This window comes from the organism of the source record quoted next, unplaced genomic scaffold (assembly GCF_019419815.1).
Source record: "Pyrus x bretschneideri cultivar Hongxiangsu unplaced genomic scaffold, Pyrus_bretschneideri_v1 Contig23, whole genome shotgun sequence".
NCBI classification, from domain to species: Eukaryota; Viridiplantae; Streptophyta; class Magnoliopsida; order Rosales; family Rosaceae; genus Pyrus; species Pyrus x bretschneideri.
This window is the reverse complement of record NW_025999535.1, coordinates 2,081,972-2,094,355: the sequence shown is the minus strand read 5'-3', so window position 1 is coordinate 2,094,355 and position 12,384 is coordinate 2,081,972. Positions and strand designations below refer to the sequence as shown.

At 36.5% G+C, this 12,384-nt stretch overlaps 1 protein-coding gene and 2 non-coding genes across 3 annotated transcripts; 2 read left to right on the top strand and 1 right to left on the bottom strand.

The window, feature by feature from the left end:
* Positions 1-1,606: 1,606 nt before the first annotated feature.
* LOC103960116 lies at positions 1,607-4,422 on the bottom strand. The gene is made up of 3 exons (XR_007258834.1): positions 4,248-4,422; positions 2,087-4,100; positions 1,607-1,981 (listed from the first exon to the last, which is right to left on the bottom strand). It is a non-coding gene; the product is annotated as an uncharacterized LOC103960116 (transcript).
* Positions 4,423-8,547: 4,125 nt separating this feature from the next.
* On the top strand, positions 8,548-8,620 carry TRNAA-AGC. Its single transcript has one exon. It is a non-coding gene; the product is annotated as a tRNA-Ala (tRNA).
* Positions 8,621-9,979: 1,359 nt separating this feature from the next.
* Positions 9,980-10,411, top strand: LOC103960151. The gene has a single exon (XM_009372566.2). The coding sequence runs from the start codon at positions 9,980-9,982 to the stop codon at positions 10,409-10,411; it is 432 nt and encodes a 143-aa protein (XP_009370841.1).
* Positions 10,412-12,384: the final 1,973 nt, after the last annotated feature.

The following is a 12,384-nucleotide window of genomic DNA, read 5'->3' as shown; positions in this document are numbered from 1 at the left end:
ATCGAAACTTTTACTGTCATTTTTATTAGAAACTTTTACTGTCATTTTTATTACAGTAGTTTGCCCTATCATTACCAACTTCTCTGCTTGCATCATCCATCATACCATGATGGTATACAAATTGAGAGATTCTGCTGCGTATCCGGGATATCATATTTTTCCGTCGTCTATGATCATGTGGTGATGTATTAAATGAGAGGTATATCTTTGGTTGCAGCAATATAAGTTCTTGTGTGAGTAAGCAAAACTTGTGATGGATGTATAAGTACAGAAACTACTTTGTACATCTGAACATATATCCTCCTTGTATCAACAAACTTATGGTGGATGGATGGTGGGTCGATACAGTATATCTTAGGTAGTTAGGTTACACAATAGATTCTCGGTGTAAATGAGCAAAGCTAAGGACGGATGTATAAATGAAGAGATTATAGTGTATTCGATAAAATATCTTCTTATATCTATCTCTAATATCACGAGATGAAAGTATAGAATAGAGAGAAAAACAAGTAGAGTATGTCCTCGGTTGCAAGACAGAATCTCTTCGCATGAGTGAGCAAAGCTAATGATGAGGCCAGCTTACCAAGAAAAGCCAAAAGCACTTTGAAGATGTGATGAGGGAAGAGGTAAAAGAAGACTAGTTTAGGCCAAAGGGGTGCTTAAAGGGATCGAACAAAAAGGATGGCTGTCTGTCAAATTTGGCTTTGGCATTCATCCCTTTCTTCTGTTCACGTTCCACGCCTATACCACAGTGAAAAATTGGACCACAGAGCAGCAGTGATTGAAGTGAAAAAAACTAGGAAAAGGAAAAGAACACTCAATTGCAATAATTCAGAGAAGCAAATTGCATACAAATTATCGAGAAGGGAAATGATAAACACGCTTTCTCCTTCACACCTTGGATTGGATCAATAAACCAAGACAAAAAATAATAAAAAACAAAAGTGTGCATGATGATAGAAAGGGTACTGCCATCACTCCCTTATTGAAAAACTATCATGAAACGAGACTCTAAAGTGGCCGCACATCATACATTGAACACACATAACATGTTTAAGATACCGCCCACCTCAGCATTCCTGTTTCACATAAGTCGCTTTCCGAATACTCGAATACTCCGTTGATAAGACAAATCAACCATGGAAAGAGCACCAATAGCTTGGTTCGTAGGAGATGCTCAAACGAAAATCCGTTTTGGAAATATCTTGTTTAACTTGACAACCTCCGCAATTGTGTACGAACCGGTTTGCACATTGCACAATTAGAGTTGCGAGACTGTTTAACTAAATGGGTGAATTTTCACAATTTGCCAGTTGGACGACCCTCATGTCGAGTCCAGCAAAATGTCTGTATGGGACTCGAAAGCAGCGGGTTGTGACACTGGCAGCCGTACCCAATAATCTCTCCGAAGGACTGCCAAAATCTCTCAGAAGGCAGTCATTCGGACTGAAATTTTTTGTGAACAGTGTCAAGTTTCAAATTCTCATAGCAACAAAACATCACTAACTCGCAGATTCAAACCCTTGAAACTGTACGAATCAGCGAGCACAGTTATAAGCTTTCAAACAACAAAGCACATAATTCGCAAACATAAAAACTGTAAAGATAAATAATGTTAACTTCCATAAAATTAAAGTACGGATCCGAAAGACGAAGATAAACAAGCTAGCATCCAAGTTTAAATTAGACAACAGAAGAACAAACTCAACATTGAAATTTAAGTAGACGATATAAATGGCGACCACATATTTGTCCGACGCTACAATACTCCACCCGACAAAGACAATTGTCCGATCGATGGAATCCCCAGTACACAAGACAGAGAGATTTTCCACACATCATCCATTCCTCAACACAAGTGATGATATGCTGGAACTGCATTTGCCTTCACCAAGGAACCATCATACGCGTAAAGGACCACATCATGAACTGCTAACAAAAACACCTCCGGAATACTTTCCCAACTTGCCCAACTTGCACCCTGTTTCACACGCATTAAGAAGATATTAGTTACAACTGAAACAAACTATAGGAGAATAGTTGGTAAACAAAACAATGAAGGGGAACTGGAAAACAGATTTATTACCTTGTTGATGGCAGGGCGAGATTAACAACCTCCAGGGATGAAAACGATGTGAAGACCATGACCGGCACAATTCATTTACAAGAACAACTCAGGACATCTTACAGGACAGAACCACAGATTGACCAACCCTAAAGACTGAAGAAGCAATGAAGCAGAAGTACGAATGAACAATCGCTCCCCCTTCCCTCTTTTCTTTCTTAAAAAACAGAAAAGATGGTGGAGGGGGCGGAACACCCTTTGATAAGAGTGTAGTTAAAGAGGTTAGATTGTTATCAGAAGTAAAGAACGTTACGTTGAATATGAAGGCAAACGAAGCTATAACAACAAAGGCAGAGAGTTTAATGAAAGAAGATTACCTAAGCAGCTATTCGGACAATCCTGTACTACGGAACAAAGAGACTAACCAATGTTAGACTATTTATAAGGACACTAACTCTAAATCCTAAGGAAGCAAAGACGCGATGCAGAAGAAAAACGAAACCAATAGAAACCTACAGAGTTCTGTATGGACAGATCACTACACATTCTACAGTATACACGCAGTAAACGAAACAAGACATCTAAACCTAACTCTAAAAGGGTTAACAAGAATTAGCGAACTTGTGAGGGGATTACATTGGAACATTCAAGTCTAATGTAGTTTCCCTCTGCTTTCATATGTAATGACAAGTTGCACAATCCCTCCCATTCCAGATTGCTGGGAACCATCCGCTTCAAAAGTAAGCCTTGTACCACTATTTCCCCTCTGCTTCCTTAAAATTTCAGTTAAGTTCCATGTCGAAAATCCCATATCACACATTCAATGCCAATTCTTCCCAACGTTCATCTCCCGCATTCAATAGTGCAGACAACCATCCGCTTCGAAAGTACAAGCCTACCAATATTTCCTTCCGCTTCCATAAAAATTTGGGTCAGTTCCATCCATGTCGAAAATCCCGTATTACACATACCATGCTAATTTCTCCAAACAAACCATTCATCTCCCAATACCAACTCCACATCCAACATCCAGAGATCGTTAACCCACCACAACCATGACTTTAACTTGTAGCACCACCACAGAAAACTAAACACACTCATCACAAACCAAGACTACCAAGTCTACCAACCAATTTATTCATTCTATAAACAATTTAAACCTATTTACAGGAGCCTAGTGCTCCATCCGCCATTCATTCATCGTCAACATCGAGATTCAGAATGCGACGCAGAGTCTTGGTCGCGGAGTCAGCGTTGTCAAAGAGATCCCTAGCAGCAGACCCACCATGCTCCCTTGTTGGGGATGCAGGTGCAGACTTGGCAATTGGGTGGTGCATTTCGACGTCAGCGGGCGACTTGGGCAATTCGAGCGACACGGTTCTCTTGGGACGGATTGAAAACTTGGGAATTGGCAACGAACTCGGTGGGGGAGAGTTGGAGTAAGCCGGGCCCGCCCAGAGCTCGGAAAATGAAAAACTTCCATTGAAGTGCTCGCCTTTCTTCGAGTTTTTGACATCGATAGCAATTGGGGTGCTTTTACTCAGTGTCCTGCTATCAGACTGTGAAACTGGACTAGGTGTATGCGTCTTGTTTGGACTAGGTGCAGTTATCCTACGAGAAGGAGAAGCAGAGCATGCTCTCTGTTTGGATACAGGAGTAGAGCAAGCCTTGGATGGGGTAGGGAGCATACCTGACCCGGATTGGAAAGTCCGGCAATTGATCCCTCGGAAGCCCTTGGACGGCGACGGGCCAACTCTGCCCAGGCCGTGTGGCTTCCCCCGGTTGTAGTACTGGTTCTTATGCTGCGCCACAACATGAAGAGTCTCCATTACCAAAGATTCAGTGAGTCAACGAGTATAACTAGGCCGCGTCAGTCCGATTTTCAGAGTAAACGACTAAATCCACCTCTACCACTCAGCCCCAGAGCTCAAAATGCTCAAAGCTTACAAATTTACGGTAATAATCGCACGGAAAGTCAGTCCAATCGAAGACCCAGATCCAGATCAGATTCAGATCAGAAAAATCACCTATTTCTCTGTAAATCAAAATATCAAAACTGAAAATTAGATTCAAGAACGGCGTAAAAACGATTACCCAAAACACGAAAAACACAACCCATGAAAATTAAACATTCAAAACGAAAACCCATGATTATTTTCTCGAGAAAGTGATGGAAAATTACCAAATCGAGCGAGAAAATTCTCACTTGGACCAGAGGCAATAATCACCTCTCCTTCTTTGCTCTGCTACTGGTTCTCGCAAACCGACTTTTTGGGGATCGGAATGAAGTGGGGAATTGAGCCCCGGAGAGGAGAGAGAAGATAAAAGGAGAGAAAAAGAAAGCACAAATCTGAAATGACTATATACAGTTCTTGTATTGTATATAAGAAATGTACAGTACGTACAACTGTCTTATTAGCATAGTTAAACAAGTGGGTCTGGTTTTCGTTGGATTTACGGAAGCCGAGTTGTGTATTTACTATTATACCCTATGCAATTTCCCTTTTGGGCGAACAAGAATCATGTGTGATTATGCAAATCTTAAATAGGGACTTACGTAGCCATTTAGTACCACAATATAGTAGTATTCTGCTACAGTAATAAGTGAAATATTTTAAATTCGATTTTTGGCAAGACTGAATTTGAACTACATTAATGCTTAGTCTATTGTGAGGTTAACCCACCATTTTCTCTTTAGTGTAGATAATATCATTTGTTAAAAAAAAAATTAGAACTTATGTCATAGCTTCAAGCATAATTGATGAATGAGGATCCTGGGGAATCTTCAAATCATGTATGTTCATCGAATATCGTGCAGTCAAAAATTATTTTATTTAAAATTAAATATGAATAGTATATGACGAAAATTAATCATATGATATACAATTAACGAACATAATTTAATAATCCGGAAATCCTCACAAAAATTATCGGAAGAGGATCTCATTCCACAATTGACTAGAGCAACAAAGATTTGGCACTAACAATAGTTTTTTTTTATTGTCCTATCAGTCTTATTACGTCACTCTTGATAGATTGATGGTTCGAAACATGTGTTTATGTAAAAATGAAAGTGTTGTAGTTGATGTCTTGTCAAACTTGTGTTGTAGCTAATACTTTAGCTGATTTTGACCTTGCTATAGCGAACCAATATTTTTGGTAGTATTGTTTACTGATTTCGGCTATGGAGAGGTTCCTTTTTTTTTCTTTCTTTTTTTTTTTTTGAACAAGAGAGTTTTAAATTTGATTGTATGGAAACGGTTGAATTCGAGATTTCAAATTTTAAGAACACAATAAAAACTGATGAGTGATGAGGGCATTTTGGGGAACCTGGATAATTATGAATCAAAAAGCTCGGACCCACGAAAGTCATGCAATGGAATGGGTTGGCAAAAATATCGGGGACAAAAAGATAAAGTAAAATTAAAAGATAAATAAAAAGAGTTGTTGGAGACTTTTTGACCTGTTGTGTAGTGGGTTTTGGCAACCTACACGTGTCCATCTTTTTGGGTCGGTCACATAAAGTACTAAACTAAAGCAAAGTTGTGCGTTCAACTGCGTACCCACCATTTTTTCGGTGAACCTCCTAATCACACGTTACAATAAGAGAGGTCTCTTAGGGGGAACCCGGTGATCCAACCCCGATGATCCAACGGTTCAAGTGGCAGGATCAGAGACCCAATCATGGTCCTCATCTCACAGTTCACACTTTGAGGGCGAGCCCATCCCCACGTGCCAATCTGCACGAAGCGTGAGCTGCCGAGATAGAAAGTGGTTTGCTTTTTTGGAACAAGAGGGCCGACAACCTTGGGCCTCCCAATAAAGCTTATAAATCCACGTCCAAAAAACAAATTAAAAAAAAATTGTAAGGAAAAAAATAAGGCCATCCCAAAACCTAAACGCACGTGCGACTGTAATTATTACACGCCCTTTCCTCCTCACCTCTGAATTGTAATTCTTTTCGGATCTCTGCATCTAGATAAAACGAATTCAGAAATTCAGACCATTTATTTTAAATTGCGTTATTCTTATTAATGCATTTTTCATGTCTATCACGCACGAACTAGAGATTTTTATTAATGAGTGTTTTAAAAAATCTCTACTAATTATTAATAAAACACTCATTGTTAATCAAAATCCTATGAAATTATCAGTTTAACCTTCTAATTAAAATATAATGTGAATAAGAAATATGGGGCATAAATGTAATTTCACATAAATAAAAAACTTTCTCACACACTTTGTATGTGCTCATATGCTAGTTACTATTAACAAAACGGGTTTGAGGAAACCCAATTGCATCCTCAAAGATCATTGTATCCACCAAAGGAAGCACATAAAATACATGAAGACCAATGTCAAACTCAAAGCCTAATTCTACCATTAGTCACTCTATGATTTTCACGATAGACATGTGAAGGTTAGCTAATCCAATTCCTCCGTAATAACTCCCAACAAGCAGTAATGAGATGAGTTTGACAAATAGATGGATTGAACAGTAAACATTTCTTGGATATATGTAAGACTGTTTGACCATAAAACATTTATTGAACTATATGCGAACGAAGGTTATAAATGTCTAAGGCGGATCTTAGAATATAACATGTGAGACAGTTTGACACAAGAATATTTCTCAAATTATATGTTAAATATCCTCGTTACCTATCTTCATTACCCATTATGTCATTTTATGATTGATTAATCTCCTTGACTTCTCTTTTAAATAATTAATTTTGAAATAATATAACATGTGAGACTGTTTGACAATAAATAGACGATGACTCTCTTAATTAGTATTTTTGACTTTCTAGATTACCTTTCTGAGTTCCATTATCCCCTTGAATAATCCACAAATTAACATTAAACATGGGCATGATGGTAATTTGGGCATGCTTGGGTTGCGTGTATAGCACACAACTTTTGGAATATCACAAAAGCTATTTTGCGTTAGTCATATCTGTACTCAAAACCTTTCATTTGCTTCTTTTTGATCTCCAATGGAAGGAGATGATCAAAAGGAGTTGCGGCTCCTCCCTTCTCCTCACTTGATGACATCTCGGCCGTCGGGTTCTTCGATAAGATATCATCGATCAAAGTCAGCAGTGCAGGAAGGGCCTACTAATTCCCAGCTTGACCCGACAATTATCAATCAGTGTAAGGCCAGCCAAACCTTCTTCCTCGGATCATTACGTATTTTCGAATCCAAACACAATTTAAGAATTTCTGAAATCCTCACAAAAATAATTCGAAAAGAATCTCATTCCACAATTGACTAGAGGAGAAAAGATTTGTCGCTAAAATTAGTTTTGTTTTTGTTTTTTTATTGTTCCATCGGTCTTATTACGTCATTCTTGACAGATTGATGGTTCGAAATATGTGTTTATGTAAAAAATGAAAGTGTCGTAGTTGATGTCTTGTCAAACTTGTGTTTGAAGGTAAAGTTGCTTTTTTTTTTCGGGTCGGTCACATAATGTCACGATTGAAGGCATTTTGCTCTCCAACTTTAGTAGTATCTATTTTATTATTAAATTATAAATTTAATCTTTTACACTATTATAACTTTAAATTTTTTTTTATCATACTGCATGATTTAATTTAAATTTGGAATCTTTTACAATATTGTCGTATTAAAAAAGAGAATTGTTATTGGTACTTTAAAATTTTCATTTTACACATCAAATTTTCTATATTTAAAAAGAAAAATAGACTTATGAAGAGTATAAAACGAGATTTTTGGAGTGCCAATAACACTTCCAATAACAAAAATTGTAGTTTCCACATTCTTTTTCTCTTTAACATTTTTTCAATAAGAATACAACTTATGTATAAAAAGTTTAGCGTCAGCTTAGCGTTTTAATTTAGTGTTTGTAATGTAATATTTTAAAATTAGACCAAGATGGATTTTTTTTTTTTTTTTTTTTTAGTGTGCGTAAGATGAACAAAAATATGCATGGACTAAGAAAAATAGAAAATTAAAAAATATTGTCCAATTGGAAAACCGCATCCAAGCACTAGTATGTGCTTTTACACTTTGAAAACTTAATGAACTGAAACATCTGAACAGTTAAAGAAAGGGAAATCAACTTAGACCCGTTAGTAGCGAAAAGCAAAAGCAGATTTGGGGTTTTCTCTTTTTCCCAACCAATAAAATCCCAAAGTGGGAATCTTCGACAAAGATTGTTTACTCTCCCACTTTCGGTGTCTTTCCGTATCTTCCTGTTTTGTGTGGTCACGGTTAAGTTACGTCAACATTTTATATTGTTTTTTTATAGAGATAATAAGATAAAAATGAATAGTAATATAAAATGTTGACGTGACTTAATCGTGACCACACAAACAGAAGTGGGAGGGCAGACAATCTTTGTGCGGGGAATCCTTGCTTCGGTGGGTGGGTTTCAAAAGTGGAAAGCTCCCAAGAAGATATTCCTAAATTACCACAGTTACCCTTTGAATAATTATAAATGTGATACAATAATTAAAACGGGGATGTAGCTCAGATGGTAGAGCGCTCGCTTAGCATGCGAGAGGTATGGGGATCGATACCCCACTTCTCCATTTTTTTATATTCCATTGCCAATTGGCACGCATTATACGACACCTTTACTTCAGAGAGTGAAAAGTCAATCATGTCACCCCCAAACGAGGGCACAACTGTTCTAGTTTTGAGGTCAACAGGGTGATAAAAGGCAAATTACCTCTGCCTAGAACACTCAGAAACACACACTTCAAGGTTTAGACAAATTAAATTAAATTTTAACTTCGGGTCCATTTTAATAAAGTGTAAACAAAAGATGTCATAATCTTGGAAATTTTAACGAAACATGTTCGGTACTATTCACTTTTAACGAAAAATTACGTTTTTACCTTTTCATGGTACTATTTACTACATCTTTATTTGTCTTTTCTCATAAAAACTAAAATTTTTTTAAACTTTTCGTTAGTTTTCCTCGTAATCTTTTCATAATTCCTTTTGCAGTTAATAGTAGTTGTAGGTGACAAACAAGACATGTTCCTTTTAAATATCTTCTTCTTTTTTTTTAAATTAAATATAGTGTCCCTTAAACCGATCTTTGGTACAATCTCTGTCCATTTTTTTCTATGGTGTTGGTCTTATATCAATTTTACTAATGTGGTAAAAACAGTTAAAATAAAGTTTTAATAATACCCTTGTGGTTATTTTAAATTCAAATTGAAAACAAATACTTTAATTCAAGAATGGTTTAAAGGTTACCAAGGTGTTCTTATTTTTCAGAATAAACGATATTATTTATACTAAGGGGGTGGGAGAGTAGACTAAGTCTCACAATGAGCTAGCGTTAATGTAGTTAAAATTCACCTTTGCGAGAATTGAACCTAGGATCTCTCACTTACAAATAAAAAGAAATACCAAGATCTCTCACTTGCAAATAAAAAGAAATACTTGCAAATAAAAAGAAATACCACTCTATTGTAATACAAAGTGGCTTAACCAAGTTTAAATACTTTTAAATGACTTTCACTATTTTGGATGGATAAAATTGGACAAAATTTGGATGGAGAGATAACTTGTAACTAAGATTGATAAAAAAAAAAACTTGTACGTGTTTTTGTTTATACAAATAATAACGGGTAACGAAATGATTCGATCATAAGATTTTAGATGCAATTACAAGAGTAAATTCTCTTAACCACGAAAGTGATATTAAGGGTTCTTTGGTGAGCTAAAAATTGGATTCAAACAATCCATTTGGGCTCTATGTTTAATCTACAACAACATGAGCATTTTTAGGGCCCAATTTTTACAACTTGCTGCAAATTCCCTCAATAAATTATTACCCTTGCAATTGAGCTGCAAGAAGCGAACTGTGAACAAACTTGAATCCAAATTCTTCTTCATCTTCTTCGCTGCAAAAAATAAAAAAAAGCCAGTAACCCATGAAGAAGAAAGTCCACCCCTCTTCCACGCCGCCAAAGAAGCTCCGGAGACTCCCCCACCTGTTCGCCAGCGTCCTCGAGCTCCCCTTCCACTCAAACGCCGACGTTTCCATCCAAGAAACCTCTGACTCTTTCATTTTCTCCGTCTCCATGCCCACGCATGTGCCGTCGCCCACCACCCAACGAATAACTGGGGACCACGTTGCTGTGCGGGCTCACACGACAGAGATTTATTCCGGAGTGACAAAGACTGTGATAAGGAAAACGGACGGTGGTGATTTGTGGTGGTTGGACGGAGGAGTAGTGGACGATCTTGATCTCTGGAGGTATCGGCTGCCGGCTTCGACGAGACCGGAGTTGGCCAGGACTACGTGTACTGGGGAAAAACTGGTTGTAACAGTTCCGAAGAAGAGGAGGTTTTGGGTGAAGTAAATGGGAGGCTAATTCTTGTACAATAATTAATACTTCTCTTTCAAGTTGGAATATCTTAATAATAATGCATATGAACGTTTCGAGATCAATTTTTCAAAATTATTTGTTATTTGCTACAATATGTTTTGCATATGAATGTTGTAATATTCATATGTGATGAGTTTCTAAATTATCTTCATGCGGACATGAAGTTAATCATAGTATGAATAGTAGGCCTTGTAGAGGCGTATGCTAAATCTCTCATATACTGAATGGAAATGAGTTGAGTCCTTTTTTGATGACGTGGGTTCGAACTCCGTAGACACACCGGAACTCTTACACGCAAGCAGCGGACAATCATGACTCAATCAAGGTCAAAAGTGATCAAAATAGGTATTTATTCAAAATATATTTCATTCATCTCATCAAATCCTCCTCACAAGGTAACCTTCAATTATTCATTCAAAATATGATTAATTACCTAAATTAATTGAATAATTTCCTAATTGATTGCAAGATATTATTTTGACATAATACCTTGCATTACACCCAAAAATCACTATAAGTGCCCGGACCCATTTTCTCCAAATAGGGGCCGACCACACCCCTATAAATAGCTCTCATTTCTTCCAAAAACCTAATTCTAACTCTCTCGCAAAATTCTCCAAATTTCTCTAAACATTTTCCCCTCAAATTCTAACTTTAGCATCAAAGGTTCTTCGGCTAAAGCCCCCCACCTCCCCCCTGGGGCGCCCCCATTCATCGTGGGCGTCTGAGGCTTTTGGCCTTAACCAAAGGTATTAATTGTTTTGCAGATACATTTTCGTCCAAGAAGAAGAAAACAGAAATTTACACCCACAATAATATCGATATTGATTGATAGTAAACTACTAAATTGTATCTAAAAATTTTGACAAGCTCATCACCTAAGACGTAGAAAAAAACAATTGAGGGTCAAGTTACAGTAGGAGTAATATTATTTTGAGTAAGTGTACAAAATTAACACAATTGCCGACGCGCTATTTAATATACTCAGAACTCCACATCATTTAGACGTATTGTTTTTTTGTGTTTAAATAAAACAATTATTTTATTTTATTTTTTCACAATAGTCTTTGAAACTCACTTTCATAGTCAGAAACACCTAAAGCATCGTTTTGAATGAAGAAAAATTAGACCAATGTTATTACGCTATACAAAGACTTGGTTAATTTACACTCTACTTACGTCGGGTTGTTCATGTGCTTCGTACATTTGCCTATGGTAAGTTCATAAACACCTTCATCTTTATCTTTTGATTCACTTTTCTTTGGATTGATGCTGGTGAATCGAATATTAAAAAGGTATTATCATCAAAATGTTTCTATTTTTATTACATAGCGGTGCTATCTACACACTATTTGTACTTTTAACACATAAATTATTAATTTTTGTTCTTTAATTATCTTCAATTAATTCGATTCGATAATTAAAAATTAAGAAACGTATAAAAATCACCCACTCACAAAATATGGATGCGATTGCTATGAAAGTTGTGGACCCTTAATTTGGCTTGCTCACCACACACCCTGTGCAAGCCACGCACTTAGAAAATGACTTATCCTTTCTTGTTGAATTGACAAGGGAATACAAAATGTGGCCATTTCCTTTCTAAACTAGGCTAAGTCTTGGGAGGAGAAAAGGAAAATGGTAAAGTATAAAAAACTACTTTAACTATTGGTGTCACGATATTTTCATACTTCATCTTTTAAAATTGACAATGTCATACCTCATCTTACGAATTTGTGTCAATGTTATACCTTCCGTTAGCTAGGTGTGAATTTCTCAGTTAAATGCTGATGTGACTTAATCCGGGACCCATTTTTTTATTAAAAAATTATTAAAAAACTAAAAAAAAATCATTTAATATTTTTTAAATATTAAAATAATAAACAAAAGTTAAAAAAAAAAAAAAAAAAAAAAAAAAAAAACCAACATCAGTTCGTCCCTTCTCC

Coding starts and splice junctions, on each gene's coding strand:
- LOC103960151 (XM_009372566.2), top strand. CDS start 9,980: ATGAAGAAGAAAGTCCACCCCTCTTCCACGCCGCCAAAGAAGCTCCGG.